The 17,405-nt window shown below is 44.3% G+C and overlaps 1 protein-coding gene across 4 annotated transcripts in view; it reads left to right on the top strand.

Annotated features, from left to right (window-relative positions):
- Positions 1-17,405, top strand: part of nek11 (NIMA-related kinase 11) — a 44,490-nt gene that overhangs the window by 5,936 nt on the left and 21,149 nt on the right. For 2 of the 4 annotated variants that reach the window (XM_026371551.1, XM_026371548.1), the window contains exons 3-12: positions 2,398-2,563; positions 3,247-3,365; positions 3,546-3,610; positions 4,226-4,352; positions 8,909-9,058; positions 9,147-9,276; positions 10,132-10,202; positions 12,411-12,530; positions 15,881-15,974; positions 16,119-16,233. In XM_026371551.1, coding sequence (XP_026227336.1) covers positions 2,398-2,563; positions 3,247-3,365; positions 3,546-3,610; positions 4,226-4,352; positions 8,909-9,058; positions 9,147-9,276; positions 10,132-10,202; positions 12,411-12,530; positions 15,881-15,974; positions 16,119-16,233 — 1,157 coding nt within the window. The remainder of the gene's footprint in view (positions 1-2,397; positions 2,564-3,246; positions 3,366-3,545; positions 3,611-4,225; positions 4,353-8,908; positions 9,059-9,146; positions 9,277-10,131; positions 10,203-12,410; positions 12,531-15,880; positions 15,975-16,118; positions 16,234-17,405) is intronic. The other 2 variants (XM_026371550.1, XM_026371549.1) reach the window with 2 other exon arrangements.

Here is a 17,405-nt window from a genome sequence, read left to right as displayed (position 1 = left end):
AACATCTCAGCTTTAATCACAGAGTCACACTTTCCCTGTGGTTGCGTAGCAACAGAGAGCCGGCGCTCCCGGCCGCTCTGTAAAGAGCTTCACACCGGAAAGTTACAGAAAATAGAAAACCGCACTCGGAGCAGATCACAGTGAGGAGTGAATGGACTGAATGAAATGATTTCTGTTGCAGCAGATCATAAATTCAGGCTGTAAATTAGATTTTCCTGCAGAGTCTCGACTCCAAGAAAGAATCAAAGCAGGTGACGGCTGTGCTGCTGGCAGGTTGTTGAACTGTGTTGCAGAGATTTGCGACCTTCAAAACACATAAAAACACATAAATTTACATTTACATTTAGTCACTGACACAAGCTTTTATGCAAAGTGACTTACAGGTGAAATCGTTTGTGAGGAGACGGTCGAATACGTACTGACGGCTGAATTACCAACCCAACAACAGCTGCAGGTTTGCTAAGCATCATTCAAACCCTGAATTCAGGAGAAGGTATCTGAAGGGGCAGAGCAGGTACAAATAAATCTGAATCGAGGTTTCACACTTTAAAACATCATCGTGTTCGCCGAGGCCGTGTGTGAGTCTGTGAACACGGAGTGACGAAGGGAACAAACGCTTTTCTTTGATCACATCAGTGACAGTGTGTGTAACAAAAGTACCAATAAGATTCAACACGTAAAAGAAACAAGTTCGTCCAAAGCAGAAGAGAAGAACCTCTTTCACAGCTGCTCCGTTATCAGCAAAACATACTTGAAGTGTCAGCAGTAAAAGTAGTTGTAACCTGATGAATCATCAGTTTGTACATGAATTGTTTTTGAAGTCATGTTCTGGATCGTTTCTCCACTCAGTATTAAAACAACGTGAGATGTTTGGAGAAGACGTCTCTTGGTGAACTTCATACTGCTCACAGATCTTTGAAATGTAAAATCCTCACCACTGGTTTAACCCAGAATGTCAAAGTGTCCTAAGTAGCTTGAAATGGACACATGGGAAGTACCTGAAGTATCTGAAACTGTACTTCTAATACGTTTAGAAGTACAGTTAGAACGAGGATGTTTGACTGTGGATAATTAGAACGATTGAAATCAAACCATGCTGAGTGTGACCCACATGCCGCTCATTGATCATTTTTATCTTTCTTTGGTTTTTAATTATTTATCTTTTTGTGTGGAAAAAGAAAATGGAAATGTGACCTGATAAATTACTGCAGTTTTAGAAAAGTAAACTGCAGTACAATCACCTGGACCGCACAACAGCACACAGGGGAGTGAAACCCTGATTTTACCTTTACAGCAACAATAAATACGTTAAAGAGAACATTACGGTGCACGTGTGTAAGTGAACTGATGCTGCTGTAGAAACTAAATCAGAAATAATCACCCCCCCCTCACCGTTCCACCACTTGGTTTCTCCCAGAACCTTTAAATTGGTGCTCATACACCTGGAGAACCTTTCTCCTGAACACCTACAGCACAGGTGAGTGTGACCAAACTGGGTTTTTTGTTCTGGGGTGGAAACAGGCGTCGGTGCCTCACAGTGGTTTAATCTGCATTAAAAACCATTTGACAGCTGAAGTCGTAGGTATTTAACGTTCTGTTGAAGTGTGACGTTAACTTGATGTATTAATGTTCAGCTCTACATCCTCTTACTAAATCTAAGAGGAGCTGAAGTCATTTGGTGGCTGTGGTGTTGGAGTCTCTTTGTACTGAGACGACCAAACTGCATTTACTGCAGTGCTGCGTGTACTGCAGAGACAGTTCTTAGAGGTACTTCAGTACTCTCATGTAGAGAACTCTCTGCTGCTACCAGCAACACATTAAGTTAAACTGGTTAATAAAACAGAGATGTTTCCACATGTACTGGTTCTCAGAGCAGTGACAGGTAACTGTGCTAAAACACCAGAACCTCCATTTCACCTGCCGACCCGCTCAGCAATTTAACAAGAGCACAGAGAAAGGGGGGGGGGTGTGCTGAGAGAGGAGCAGCTGATTACCTCCCCCAGGAGCTCACGCTGCTCCGTTCTTCTAGCACTAGGCTAATATTAGCAGCCTGGACGTTATTTCCAACAGTGGCAGATCTGTCAAGAGGTCTGTTCAGACCTGGTGGATATGGTGACGTTCTCTCTCTGTTCTGTTCATCTGCTCTGAGGGAGTAATCTGATTACTTATTACACAAATTCTGTTATTCTAACATTATTATTATTATTATTATTATTATTATTATTATATGTATTTACAGTAAGCAGGTTCCTGCAGTATGAACACAGAAGATCCTCTGAACAACATAGATCGGGTCTATGTTGTCTAGTGAAGTGAGACAGTGAAGACACTGCATTCAGTAACTGCTCCGCAGGCTGGTCTGGTGTGCCTCGTTCACCTCTGACCTCTGTCTTGCAGGAAGGTGTTGAAGCAGATCCCTCTGGGCGACCTTCGACCCGACGAGACGGTCCGAGCTACACAGGAAGCTCAGCTGCTGTCTCAGCTGCACCACCCGGCCATCCTCACCTTCTACCACAGCTTCCTGGAGAAAGACGTGTTCTGCATCATCACGGAGTACTGCCAGGTAACGTGTCCCTGCGGTTCACGGACAGCTGCCGGGTCAACTGATCCACAGCCCCTCCTTCAGTCCCCGTCAGCTCTGTTACAAACCAGGACCAGGAGCTAAAAGAGGCCGAGCAGAACATCTGATGCTTCTGTTTTCAATATGTGACAAAAAGAGCACATGACGCAATAATCCCCCCACCCCACCCCCGTCTTCCTCCTTCGTATTTGTTTCTGCAGGTGCAGCTCCTCTCTCTGTCTTCTCCACCCTCATGTTTCTCCCTCCCTCCCTCACTTGGTGTTTTCTGTTCGTACGCATCATCTGGTAGTGACGTCGTTTGAAACCACTCCTGGATAAAAACAAAATTCGGAGTCCAATCAAACCACCGTGAACTCTGACCCTCGGAGCCATTATTTCTAGTCAGACCATTACCCAGAACTCCCTGCAGAGCTGTGGAGGTTTCACTGGAGGTTATTAGACTGAACAGAACAGTCAGAGGACGATTATCATGGAGAAAATAACAGCAAAGCAGAAAAGAGCACGGGGAGAAGTTCTGTAAGGGGGGGGGGGGTAAAGGGATTTTCCAGAGTGCTGTCGGGTTTGGCCCCACACCACAGTTTGGACGTCATGACAACTGTGGGAATATTTTGGAGGCTGTATTTGTGCTGCAGCAGCTGATTTTACCCCCCCCCCTTCCCCATCAGGATCGGGATCTGGACTGGAAGCTGGGGGAGGTGAGGCAAGCAGGAAGGAGTCTCCCTGAAATCCAGGTCCTCGATTGGCTCATCCAGCTGCTGCTCGGCCTTCACTACGTGCACGACAGGTAGGGGGTCGCCATGGCAATGTGCTTTCCTGCTCTGCATCCTCCCCCTCACTCCCACCCCCTCTTCAAGTGCATCCCACCTTCTGTGCAGGTTTTACACTTTTAGGATCCTTGGTGTCAAAGGTCGTCTCCGGATGCCAAACGACCAAACGATAAATCCTGCTGCTCTGTTTTCTGCAGGCGAATCCTGCACCGAGATCTCAAGGCCAAGAACGTCTTCCTGAAGCGAAACCTTGTTAAAATCGGTGAGTAGTTTTTTTTTGGTTTGATCTTAATGAACAAAGACTCTTCTCACTGACAACAACAACAAACCTCTACAAGCCTGATCGTGAACAAAACCACGGCTCCAGTTAATTACCAGTCGTGTAACAGCAGGAGAGAGTGGATTTCCTCTCAGCCTGTAAACTCAGCAGATTGTTGCCGCTGCTGTCGTCTGCAGTTCGAGCCGTGAACCAAAACCGTGCGGTGGCAGATTGTAGTTTACTAATCACCAGCTGCACACACAGACCACAGAGCAGGGAGACAACACTAGAAGTTGGTAAAGTGTCTGGGGAACTAAAATGAATATTTGTTTCAGTCCACATGGACTCACTGGGACGTTTCCCGTGGATTCCTGTGCTCAGTGGATGAATCCTGATAGTTTTGACTCACTAACTTGTCTATGTTCCACGATGAGTTCAGTTCTTCAAAGCTTCTAATGTACTGTAACAATGACATATTAACACATCATCAGGAGCAGGTTTAAAGGTCGTTTCTGTTGTCCAACAGGTCCAACAGGTCCTTCATCCGTTACTGTTCTCTGGACCATCAGACCTTCAATGACTCCTTGTCTGTTCCTATTATTCCTCATCTATTTCCAGGTGACTTTGGGGTCTCCTGCCTGCTGATGGGATCCTGTGACCTGGCCACCACCTTTACAGGGACGCCGTACTACATGAGTCCGGAGGTTCTGAACCACCAGGGCTACGACTCCAAGTCCGATATCTGGTAAAGTACAAAGTAAACGGCAGCAGTGTGTCGCACTCATTTCTGACGTCTCGTCTCTTGTCTGTTGGTCTGAACTTTGTCTTCTGTTCTGTTGTTGGAAAATATTCCAACAACAGATTAATCCACATTTGGTCTCTAGTGTTTGTGGCAGCCGAACGGTGACTGTGGGAGGGAGTCTGTCAAAACTGGCCAAACATGATTTGAGTACTTGATCTAAATAAAACACATCAAATCAAACTATTGAATATCAAAGATACATGTACATAAAAGAGCAGACGACACTTCTAAATAATAATTAGGTTATGGTGTGTGAAGAAGACACGTTCAGGGCTGTGCTGTGATCAATGTGAAACAAGAAATGATGATTGAATTATCTTCTGGATGCTCCCCGTTGGTACTGTGATGGTGGCTGACTGGACTTTATAGAACATCAGCCTGTTCGTGATGTTGTCTCGAGGTTGTTTAGTCACCAAAGTTTCCAAATGGGGCTGTTTATGTTGCTCAGTGCAATTCGCTCTCTGCCATCATTTCCACAGTCGAATCAAGTTGTAGTTTCACTTTGAGGAAGTAGAAGATCTCCTGTAGAAAATCATTAGTTCTGTGACAGGAAGATTTTTTCCAGTGAACACTGCAGACTTTATGCTGCAGGGCTCTTCAGCCGGCTGGAGAGATCAAACGCACAAACTGTCACAGATTAACGCTGAATATCAGTGAATTTCACATCATGGTCCTGAACTGAACTTTTGTCGTCTTGGGTCTGTGGATGTTGTACCCGACTCTTTGTGCTTATTTCCCACACGTCATCCTGTTCATTTTGCAGCATTCCAACCAGGTAAGAAGACGCCAGAGTTCAACACAAAGAACTCAAAGTGAATTTCAAGCTGAACTCAAACCACCACATTTACAAAGAGCCTGTACAGCTTTGTTTTTCTCTGCTGTGATTGGGTAGGAGCTGGAGGCTGTACAGGTGCATTGTGGGAAGGATGGATGGACTCCTGCAGGTGAAGAACAATTCATTTAGTTTTTGTTGCTGCAGAAAGAAGAAAATCACTTGGAGTCAGGTGAATTTCTTCAAAGACTCTACACCTGTTTAATCACTCCTGGTTTAGTTAGTTTCACTAATGAAGCGATTCAGGATCAGTCACTGTCAGGTTTCGCTAAAGAAGCAACAGAAATTGCTAATTAAGCAAACCATCAAGCTTCATTCGATTGTTCCAGTATCTCATTAAATCAATACTTAGCTATTGTGTTAAAAATGACACCATCAGGTAACAAACCTCTTTCTCTGTGGTCACAGATAGTTTTTGTGCGCATGCATCATTTAAACATCGACCCCTGAAACAACAACTGTCAAAATCTGTAAATCAAATTCCAAATTCAGCAGGAATCTCCTAAACGGAGCTTGTCATCACCTCTTAATACTAAAGACGCAGCCCCCACCATGACCTCATAAACCATGACCTCATAAACCATGACCTCATTAACCTAAAGTAGATGTTGATGGGGTTTTTTTCCGTTGACTTTAATTCATGTGTGAAACCTCCTTAAAATTGAAGAAAACTGAAAGAAAACGAACTGACATTAGCTTGCTAACCTGTTCATTATAACATCTCTAATAATTTTCCCTGAGTTATGATGCTAACACGAGCTCATTAGCAGTTAGCACAGTGTACAGAGGACACGCTACCATGTGTGTTGCAGGTATTTGTCAGAAACTAGTGTTGGACCTGGTGCTTATGATGGAAAAGGGGAAATCGAAGCCTCAGAAAAGTTCACAAATCATCTTGAGGAGTAGTATCTGAACCACATGTCATGAGAACAGATTAAATTGGTGGTTGAGATATTTGTGCAGAAGTGATTCAGACATTTCCGTTCTGCTCGAAAGGTGCGTGGTGGCTTCTCAAAACTTGTCTTGTGATTCATTCTATTCTGAGAGAGTTTATGTGTGCAGACGTGTGATACACTACAAATTAGCATGAAATGAAATATTCTCTTCGGGGCAGTCTGTCAGATCAGTTCACCTGCAGAGCAGCCTCATGTTTTACCTCTGAGACTCACATTTGAATGTGTTGCCGTCTGAGGAGATGATGTGCAGGTTTGGCTCAGAAATAAGTTCTTAAAGTGGAGATATGAAACCTCGCAGCCTGCAGAGCGGCTCTCAGCCCAACACTCAGTCACACTGGAGACGGGAGAGTTTGTACCCGAGTGTGGTTCAGAGCCGGATCTCTCAGTCCTGTTTCCAGCCTCCTGCGCTGCTGTTCCTGCATTTACTGTACAAACAAATAAAAGCAATGGGTCGACTGGAAGAAACAGTTTAAACTGTGTTTGCATCAACAGTCCTTCTCACGGTGGAACTGTATTTAAAGATTGGTTTTATTCAGCGTCAGCAGTGACTGAGGAAATGTTCTTGAGAAAAAGAAAATCATCACAGAGGTCGTTTCTCAGTTTGCTCTTGTTCTGTCTTCAGTTGGTTTAGCTAATTAACTTCCTGTTCCACTTTGTGCCATCTCCTCTTTAATTACACACAGACCAACATCATCACATCAGCTACAGTTGGTGTTACTCATTATTTACATGAACAAACAGTAACTAATTAACTACATCTGTCTGCTGTTCAACCATCATATGCATCAGTCAGTTTATTAATATTCACACATCTACTCGACTTACTTCAGGTCCTGAGAAGTCAAACACAAACATTTCAATTCAATTTATTTGTACAGCACTAAATCCCAACAGAAGTGATCTGAAGACTCTTTACAGTGTTTAAGGTTTAAGACCTTACAAATAGAACTGTAACAACCCCACTGAGCAGCACCAGGAGACAGTGGAGAGGAAAAACTCCCTTTAGAGGAAGAAACCTCCAACAGAACCAGGATCAGAGTGGGCGGCCATCTGCCTCGACCGGTTTTCTGTTTTGTATGGTTCAGATGTTAATTACAGTTTAGACCCTTACTTAAAGTAGGTAAGGAGATAGTTGGAATTCCAGGTGGGATATTACTGTAGAACTGCACCTGTTTAAGGTTTGGAATTGCAGTATCTATCATATGCAAGTGCATATAGAATGAGAATTGTATGAGAATTGATGACTGAATCTGCAGCTCCCTAGTGACTTTCAGTGCATTTAGTGTCTGAAGCACAATTTTCTCTTTCTCATATTATTGTTTTCAGTCACAGCAGGAAGCAGCTGTCCTTAAAAGTAAAGGCTTTAAAATCCACATTTCCACTGCAGCAGACATGAGTCTGAGAGCAGCCGGTGAACGTAGTGGAGAATTTAGCAGCTAAAGAGCAGAGATTTCCCTCAAGAGCTGGTGGAGACCAAAAACTAAGATAAAACAGAAGCAAGATTGAACCCGACCCAAACAGCCCTCGCATTAAACTTGTTGCTGTGAAGCAGCTCTGTGTGGAGATGTGCTGTTTCTGAAGGAATAAAGATTTCAGTTATTTCAGAAATGGACTGATGTTGCTGTAAACACTGCTAAAACCTGCACCTTAATGAGGTTTCCTGTAGCAGCCTCCATGTAAAACTTCAAGTGAGTGAAAGTAAAGAAGCCTTCATCACTCTCTGCTCCTAATTAACTCCTCATCCTCCTCTGATCTGGTCTTTGCTAATTACAACAGCGACCCGTGACTGCTGTCTGCGCTCCGTGTTAACAAAGGTGGACTCCTCCCTCGTTAAGGAGCCTGATTAGAACGACCTCCGACCTTTCGGCTCGGTCTCTCTGCTGGAAAAGCTCTTACCTGTCGGATTTGCATAGAGTGACTCAGCTGCAGTTTTTCAAACACTGAATCTGTGAGATAAAATCACCCTCATAAATAAATCAGCAGGACGGGGGGGGGGGGGGGGACTCAGTGCTTCTATTAACTTCAGAAGAGGAGAGTGTTTAACGCAGTGGGGACCGGTACCACAGCAGGCTCCGACAAAATGATGCAGCTTGGATCTGGTTCAACGTTTTTACAACACAACATGTCATCGAGCACGACGCTGCATGGATTAGTTATTAACGTGAACGCCGTGGTTCTGCTGTGTTCTGGCATCTAATGAGCTTTAAACGGCTCCAGCTGAACATCGAGGATCTTATTGTTTCACCGGTACAGTAACAACACAGCTCTCTGCCTCCTGTGTAGTTTCATCACAGAGCATGTTGGTGATGACAGTAGCTCCTCGGTCTGAGAGCATGAAAACCTGCTCTCCTGGTTCACTAATCCACAAAAGAATAATTCACAAAAGTAGATTGAATGATACTTAAAATACTGTCGGTTTCCTTGTGTTTCAGTTCAGGCTGCACGATGTGTAATGTAGTGAATTATTAGAATGTGCAGGTTAGAAGTTGAAGTAAAACACAGACAGTCGCTGTGTTAGTTGTGTTTATTGAGTCATGACTCTGGATGGTTCACAGACTCTTTCTGGTTGATATCCAGACAGAAAAAGCACGTGGCCATGAGCTGCACCCTGGAAGTTTTCCACCAATAACCACCGACATGGGCAAATAAAGCTGATCTGAACTCCTGATGATTAAATCTGATGTACCTGTGCTGCTGTGTGGTGTGTGCAGGGCTCTGGGCTGCCTCCTCTATGAGATGTGCTGTCTGACTCACGCCTTCCAGGGGCCAAACTTCCTGTCTGTGGTGATTAAGATCGTGGAGGGAGAAACCCCGATGCTTCCCCCGTCATACTCTTCAGACCTGAACTCTGTCATGCAGAGGTAAGGAGGAGTCGAAACCGAACTTGTTCAACACGAAACAAAGTCAAAGTTAACTGCTGATTTATTTAATCTGTTCCGTCTGAACCAGGATGCTGCAGAAACAACCGTCATCCAGACCGTCGGCCGCAGAGATTCTGAAGACCAAGTTCATGGAAGAAAACATGCAGGTATTCAGGCACAGAAACTCCAAGCATCAACCTTCAGCCATTATGACCAGTGTGAGTAGTGAGTTTCTGGCACACGTGTGCGTGTGTGTGTGTATGAGCGTGTGTGTGTGTGTGTGTGTGTACTTCACATTTACATGCGTGAACATATTCATGGTGCTTGTGTGCTGACCTACTTCCTGCCACACACATACACACGCCATTACCCAATAAACTGTGGTATAACATTTCTCCTATTAACACATGGTATCGGAGAGTGTGTGTGTGTGTGTGTGTGTGTGTGTGTGTGTGTGTGTGTGTGTGTGAGAGGCAGTGAGCAGAATATTATTTTCATACAGTGTCTCATAAATCACAGCTGCAGGCTCGATGCTCTTCCTGTGCGGCCGTGCAGGGCACCTGACGACAGATAACGCATTAGGGTTCTTATGGTCTCGGTGGCCATGGTTTCCACTGAAATATCATTATGCATATGGGTTTCCTCACTGCATCCTGGCACCGTGGGATATTACAGAGGGGAGAGGTTTCAGCTGAAAACATAAAGACACCACAAAGGTCCTCTGTGGGAGCAGGAAGACAACCTGTGTGTCGGTTAAGATCTGATCCCAGTCATCGCACGTTGATGCTGTATTTGAAAACATATACATGAAAGATGACTTTGTAATTCCATATGTTCATTAAGGGTCAGTGCAGGGGAAATTTGATTGTGATATGATGATGATGTAACTCAACACTTGAACCACATAGTGAAACTTGTTCATCTCCTGTAGAGCTCTGTGTTCATCAGCTTTGTTAGATCCTGCAGCTGACACAGTATCAGCAGGACATTTGTAACCACATGACTTCTGTTAATGACCCATAATCAGGATGTAAGAACTTCGTGCTCCTCACACTACCTTTTTTATTTTCCAGAAGATGAAGGACAGGTTTGACTTAGTGTCTTCAGGAGGAGACAAAGATGTCGAACTCATCGCCAAGAAGATGTAAGACACCTCGTCTTTCTCCTCCTCTTGACTTTTAAACCGCCGTTACTTTTCATCCTCCATCAGCTGCATGTCCTCTCTTCCTTCTCATATCTCCTTTTTTTATAATGTTCCTCCTTCTTCTGTGTGTTGGGTTTGCAGATTATCTCATCTGTCTTCCTCTTTTCTCCTCTTCCTCACCTCCTGTTTACATTAATTTGGCCAGAGATTTTGTCCAAAGTGATTTACAACAACCTTTTAGTGGAGGTTTTCTGCGCTGTTTTCCAACTGATGGGATACTGGAAATAAAACAAGCAAAAAGGAGAAAAAAGCAGATGTGCAGCGCTAAGGAAACTGTAACATCATATTAGGAAATGAAGCAGAAATGTCTCATTTCCATGTTTTGCGTCATTTGAGCTTTAACTGGAGCTCATCTCATTATCGTCTTCTGGAGAATGAGCTGCACCAGCTGTCTGCACTCATTTCCATATAATAGTCGTAGGTAGAAATGTGCATTAATCAGCTTTCTGTTGGTTAATATTTTCAGTACATGTGGATGGAAACCCACAGCCCTGAGCGTCTGTAGAGAACAGTGGAGCTTCTCCTCCTCCACTTATTTCACTTTTCTCCTTGTACTTGTCTTTCTCCTCCCCCCATTTTAATTTCTCTGCTCTTTCTCTACCTCCACCTTCTTCCTCCTTCTCGTGTCTTTTCTTTGGTCTCTGCTGTTGGTCTTCATCTTATTTATTTCCTTCCATTACCCCCGGTTTCTCCCCCACCTCATCTTATTCCTCCTGTGCTTTATTCCTGTTTTTCCATGTTCCTTGTTTTGTCTCTTTTCATTCCTTCATTTCCTTCTGTTTCGCCTCCTGTTTCCTATCTGCTGCCTCCTCCTCCTCTTCCTCCCTCGCTTTGTACTTTCCAGCCCCCCCCCCTTTCCTTCCTTATACTTCTTCCTCTCCTTCGTTATGCTCCTTTGCCTCAGCCTTCTCAAACACAGGAGCGAGTAGCTTCTATAATTAGAGCCGCGAGCTCCGAGCTGTGTTGACCATGTTACAGTGGTGAGGATGGATTATCTGACAGTGAACGGTGTGTCGTGAGCAGACAGTTTGTTTTTAACCTCTTTAACCACTCCACCACTATGTTGGAGCTAAAACGACACACTCTAATTAAAACAGTCATAGCTCCTGAACCACACTGACTGTATAAATGAATAAACTCTTGCCAGAAGCCAAAGCCCCCAAAGTTTCACTTGAATGTGATAGAAAAACTGCAGGTGGCTCAGAAACAGAGCAGCATGTGTTTGAATTCACAATAATGTGAATATTCTGCCTCAAACGAACTGCGCATGGCTTTATGTTCAAATGACACTACAGGGTTGTGAACTGATACCTAGGAATAATAAATCAGAAGTTATTACAAAGCCAAGTGACTCTAGAAACAACATTTGGATTCTCTGGTAGAGCGTAATGTTAATATTCACCTCAACCACAGAAAACCCCACCGCCACCTCCATGCTTGACCGTAAGTGAGATGTTCTGTTTGAAGGATTCAGGTGTCAAGTAACAGGATCTGGGTCTTAACTGTTTGACTAATGAGTCCATAGAAAAGGAAAAAACTGTACCAGCAGGTGGCAGTAGTTTGTACTTGTCATTCAAACCTAACCTGCACCTTTACTATAAAACCAGTATTTGGCAGCGTTTCTCACCACAGTTCATAAATATTTCTGATTGAGAATGTGTCTCATAAGTTGGCGCTGGGATCCATTTCCCTTCTCTTGCAGTGATTCGCTGAGCTGAACAGCCAATCAGATCGGTCTCTCTCACCTGCAGGTCCTCCACTGATTAAACAAGAAACCAGGAGATGGGTCGAATGTATATTTGTCTGTCACAGAATAGTTTTACCTCTATATTTCCACTGAACCTTACCTCTAAAGCTAAAGGTACACAGGGAAGCATCATTCTAGGATAAACAGGGATGTAACCCAACCTTTTTTTTTTCTGTGCAAACTGTGTGCATTGAAATGCGTATGTCTGTTATTCCTGTAATGATGAGAACACCCCACACGTCTGTCTGTTAAAGCACCGTGATGTTGTGAGGTGAGAAAATAGAAAAGCGTTCAGACAGCTGAGTGGTGCTGCTGTTTGACAGTGTTTAGCAGAATCCAGGAGTTGATATATAGAAATGGATTTCTCTTGGACAGATGATTGTGTGTGTGGTTGTCTCCAGGCAAACTAAAGTTCACCTGCAGACACTGAGAGAGTGGTCGGAGGTGGAGAAGATGACACCCAGAGAGAGAATGAGGCTCCGCAAACTGCAGGCAGCCGACGAGAAGGCGAAGAGACTCAGGTAACAAGATCAGAAAGTTTACTGATCCTACAGGGGAAAGTAAAGTGTTGCAGCAGCAGGTAGAAGATTTGTACTGTGCACGTTAAGTGAACATATGTACAGTACACACACAGAACAGTTTGCATGTCTGAGCGAGAGAAGAACAAAAAGAGCTCCAGCCGTTATTTAGGACACAAAATGCTAAAGGCGGTGTTAGTAAAAGCACAAACGCGTTTAAAATTCACCCTGCATGTCAGGACGAAACGAGAACAAACAGCCACGAAGTCCAAGGAACTCTCCGTGACAAAACAGCAGTGAGACAGGTCTGTGTGAGCCGGAGAGCGTCTGTCAGGATAAACTGCACAGATCCAGGTGTGAGGATCTGCACAGTCTTAACCGAGAAGACCGAAAGTGTAATTGCTGTCAGAAGGGTTTCGACAAAGTCCTGAGTTAAGGGTGTGAATATTAGTCTAAATGAGAGGTTTCAGTGAAGTGTGAAGGAGCTCATTAAAGTAGGAATTACTGTAATCTGCCGAATTCAGCCACCAAGGCCCGTCATTTCTGTCGCTGTGCTCTAAGGAAAAGCAGCATTTAAATGTTAAAGTGGAGCCAATGAATCAGGTCCTCCCCTCCATCACGGACATTTACACCACACGCTGCATCCGCAAGGCTACCTGCATTGTGGACGACCCCACCCACCCCTCACACCCAATCTTCACACTTCTGCCATCAGGGAAGAGGTTCCGGAGCATTCGGGCCCTCACAACCAGACTTTTGAACAGTTTCTTCCCCCAAGCCATCAGGCTCCTCAACACACACACAACAAACTGAACTGAGCACACACACTCGCTAGATTCGACATGTTTCCATCCTTCAGTTGTAAATTGTATTCATTTCCGCTACTGGTCGCTGCTGTTTTGTGTTTTGTGTTCTGTTTTTGCACTGTCTTCTGACGTCTGTCTGCACTTTTTCTTTGTGTTCTTGCACTGTTTGCACTAGGTTGCACAGGATGCACTTTATGTGTTTTGCTAGGACAACTTAGCAGTCCTCAGCCCCATGTTTGTCTTGTTGCCGTTTTATGTAGCACCATGGTTCTGGAGAAACGTTGTCTCATTTCACTATGTACTGCTTCAGCTATATGTGGTTGGAATGACAATAAAGCTTCTTGACTTGACTCCTGCAGAGGCAGAGCGCTCTGATGATCCAGCAGGGACCATGTTGATGGTCTTTATTTTAAAGACCTGCGGGTTCTGGGTGATTTCTCGATGAAAGCAGAGATGACGACTTGTCTGAAGTTTTCTAGGTGATGTGTCTGTCAGAGGACAGGATTTAGACAGTTGCTGCATCTCCAGCATGAACATCGAAGTTCTTCAACCAACAAAAGACGCGTAATGTGGTCACAATTCTGATCTATGGATTAAAGATGAAGAACAGCAGAGAGCTTCTGTTCAGCCACACACACACAATTCAAACACAAAGTCACAGCTTGTTTTCAGGCTGACCCACACATTCACTATTCTTATTCAGTAGTTTATCAATCAGCGATTCTCTTTCTAGTTGAACAATATGTCAGACAGACACAGTGCTGCTCAGTAGAAATACTGCAGCCACTCAGTCGATGATCAGAGTTTAAGGTTCACACTTTATTTTACTACATTTTACACAGAAAACAAATGAAAGTAGTTTTGTCGCCACAGTATTTCTTCACTTTATTTTGTATTGATCAGTAGCCTACAAGGAAATATCTTTTTGACATGTGGAAAGCACAGATCAGAACAAGGGTATAAAACCATCTCTAAGGCTCTGACTGCTCCCAGGAGCACAGTGACCTCAGTGAGGATGAGTGCCGGAGATCTGAGACGGGGTGATGGTTCATGTTTCAGCACAACAGTGGCCTGAAGCGAAAGGCCAAGACATCACTGGACAGGTCTCTGTCCTCAAGTGGTCCACCTACAGCTCAGAACATCTGTGGAGAGACAGACCAGATCCCTCAAATCTGATGGAGCCTGAGAGGATCTGTGAGGGAGAACGGGATAAACTGTCCACGTGCAGATGCTTGTAGAGATTTGCCAAAGAAGACTTCAAGTGTAATTGGTGTCAGAGAAGATTCTACCAGTCCCGAGCTCAGGGGTGTGAATATTTTTAGAAATGACAGATTTCAGTTTTTTATTGTGAAAAAATAGTGTAGACTGATGGAAACATGGAAGTTTATTCAATTGATGTAATTTTAGTACAACAGAGTGTGCTGAGTACTTTCTGAAGCACCTGGTTTTAAAAAATAATCTTTTCTCAAGCGTTTTGTCAATGAGCTGTCACTGAAGCGTCATTTGGACATTTGTGCAGCTCTCAGACCTGCAGGATGTCTCACTGAAGTGTGACAGTAATGAGATGGTCCAGATTGGATCGCACTCTGGTTTCCTTCCTCTGAGCCATCGTGTTAATCGAGTTTCATCACCACGAGTGTCTGTTAACGTGAGTTCCCGTCGCTCTGTGGGTCGCACTCTGGATGGACTCTGACGCACGGCTGACAGAGACTCATCAGGTCTAAATACAGAACTGATTGAATCAGACGTTGACCATGTTGGAGGATGGAGACGACAGCAGGGGTTTGTTCAAACGTGCAGTCTGACCGATTCCAGCAGGTTAAACACAGATGTTGGTCGTTGGCTGAAAGAGACTGCAAACAAACAGAACCTTTTCTCTATCCCAGCTCTTCCCAACAGGGACAGGTAATTCATCAAACAGAACAGCCTGTCAGCACTATTTTGAGAGAATTACTGGCTACGTCAGTTTCTGTGACGCACAGCATCTCAGCTGTCCCATCGTGTGTAGAAATAATTAGTTAAAAAAAGGGAAACACCTGATGCTGCAGGACTGAGGCTCCCACACTGAGCACAGCTCTACTGAGCTGTCGGAGCAGCAGGGGATGTGACAAGCAGCTGCATTGTAACGTTGGTTCTCTGAGCCGAAATGAGGCAGCAGAGAAGAGCTTCTAACGCCTGGAAATACATTAGGTCTGACGTCCTGCACAGGATGCTGGTCTTTTGGCTCCGTCTCTGTTTGACTACATTAAAGATAAATAACCCTTAAATAAAACTGGATTTTCACAGTTTTCTTTATTCCTGCAAACGTATATTGTGGAGGACAAAACGATCTGGTTCCAAACATTAGAGGAAACAAGATCAGCAACCAGTGGTGAAAAGTAGACTAGATCCTAGATTCAGACAAATGTAGGAAGTTCACCTAGATGAACGGTTGAAAGTCTGGACCTCTGTAGTTCCCATCTCAGTAGAACTTCAGTATAAACCCCTGTGAGGGTTCCCCCCATGGTGCCTTGCTCAAAGGGCACATTTTAATTTGTGTCCCTACAGAAAACTGGCTGAAGAGAAATATGAAGAAGTCCACACCCGCAGGAGAGAGCTGAGGAGCCGTCACTTTGAAAACATCAGCGTGGACGTTCTGAGTGTAAGAAAATGTTTCCTCTATGGATTAATGTTGACTTAATCCTCTTACAGGTTAATTAACTCAGTCTGTGGATGTTTGACATCGGCTGAACTCCACTGGGTTCTCCTTAAAGTGAGTTAATTAAATCTTTCCATTAACCAATAGGAGGCCAGAGACGACAGAGCCTGTCAGAGTCTTCCAATCAGCATCAAGAATCACAACTCCGCAGGAGGGCCGCAGCCAATCAGGAAGCAGGTTGAGACAGAACCAGAGCTGCAGGGTGAGCAAAAACTCTTCATCACATCAGCTTCACTTCATCTGTCAGACACAGAGTTACTAGTTCACCGTATCTCCGTCCTCCGTCTGAGGTGTGACGTTTATCCTGAGTTCATCAGTAAATGTAGGAATATTTAAATGATTCAGTAAAAACTTTGAGGTGCTGCTCCGTGAAATCCAAAAACTTCTCATCAGTGTCCAGATCTGTGCTAATGGAGGGTTTGGTTTATCAGCTGTTGTAAAGTTTGTGAATGAAATCCTTCCTGCTCCTGAAGCTAAATTACAGTAGCTGTATGTCATGGACCAGATTTAAATATGTTCTCTACTGTATATATCAGTCTGCAGGTCATTTGTCTTTGGATTAATACTGTTTGCCATGTTCTGTCAGTGCAGAAATAAACGGAGCAGTCAGCGAGTCCAAACTAATGAAATTTACAGATGATGTGAGGCAGAAAAGCTCTCAGGAGATTCCCACGTTCGAGCAACTTAATCATGTGTTTATCTAGAAAATCCTTCAGGAACCGCCGGGTATGAAAAAGGCCACGTGTTATAAATCTCATTAAAATTAGTGTCACTTCTGACAGATGGTCCAGGTCACCGAGAGATCTCCAATAATGTTTGTTCTCATTTAATCTGCCATCCTCACTGGGTTTTTTTTTTTCACTTTATATTTGAAATGAGCGAAGGTCAGAGCAGAAGAAGAGCTGTGGTGAACGTGTAAATGCACTGTTAGAAAAATTAAGTGAACGCTGAAGCATCACAGTAAAACACCAAGTCAGTAAACAACAGGTGTTTGTGCACAGAGGAACAGGAGAACTGCAGCAGCCCAACCTGACCTCCAGCAGGCTCCTGATGTGCATGTTTCAGAACCGACTGTCAAAGACCCCGTGAGGGGGTCATGACCTGTGCTCACAACCCAGCACCGTGCAGCTTACCAGACTTGGCAGGTCCACCCCTGGTGTCCTGTTATCGCACTGATCACATGTGACAGGATCTGAAGTCGCTGCCAAACGTTGTTCCACCTGTAACATCACTGATGATCAGTTTCATCACAGATGAACCACTGGGACTCTGACTGCTGTGAGGTACCAGGATGGAATAAATCAACTGTCAGACCTTAGACTGGTGCAGTGGGCCCCGGGTTCCTCCTGGTCCGGGAAGGCCAGTCTGTGTAAC

The sequence above is a fragment of the Anabas testudineus genome, chromosome 16 (assembly GCF_900324465.2).
Source record: "Anabas testudineus chromosome 16, fAnaTes1.2, whole genome shotgun sequence".
Classification (NCBI taxonomy): Eukaryota; Metazoa; Chordata; class Actinopteri; order Anabantiformes; family Anabantidae; genus Anabas; species Anabas testudineus.
This window is presented reverse-complemented; position numbering and strand designations above follow the sequence as displayed.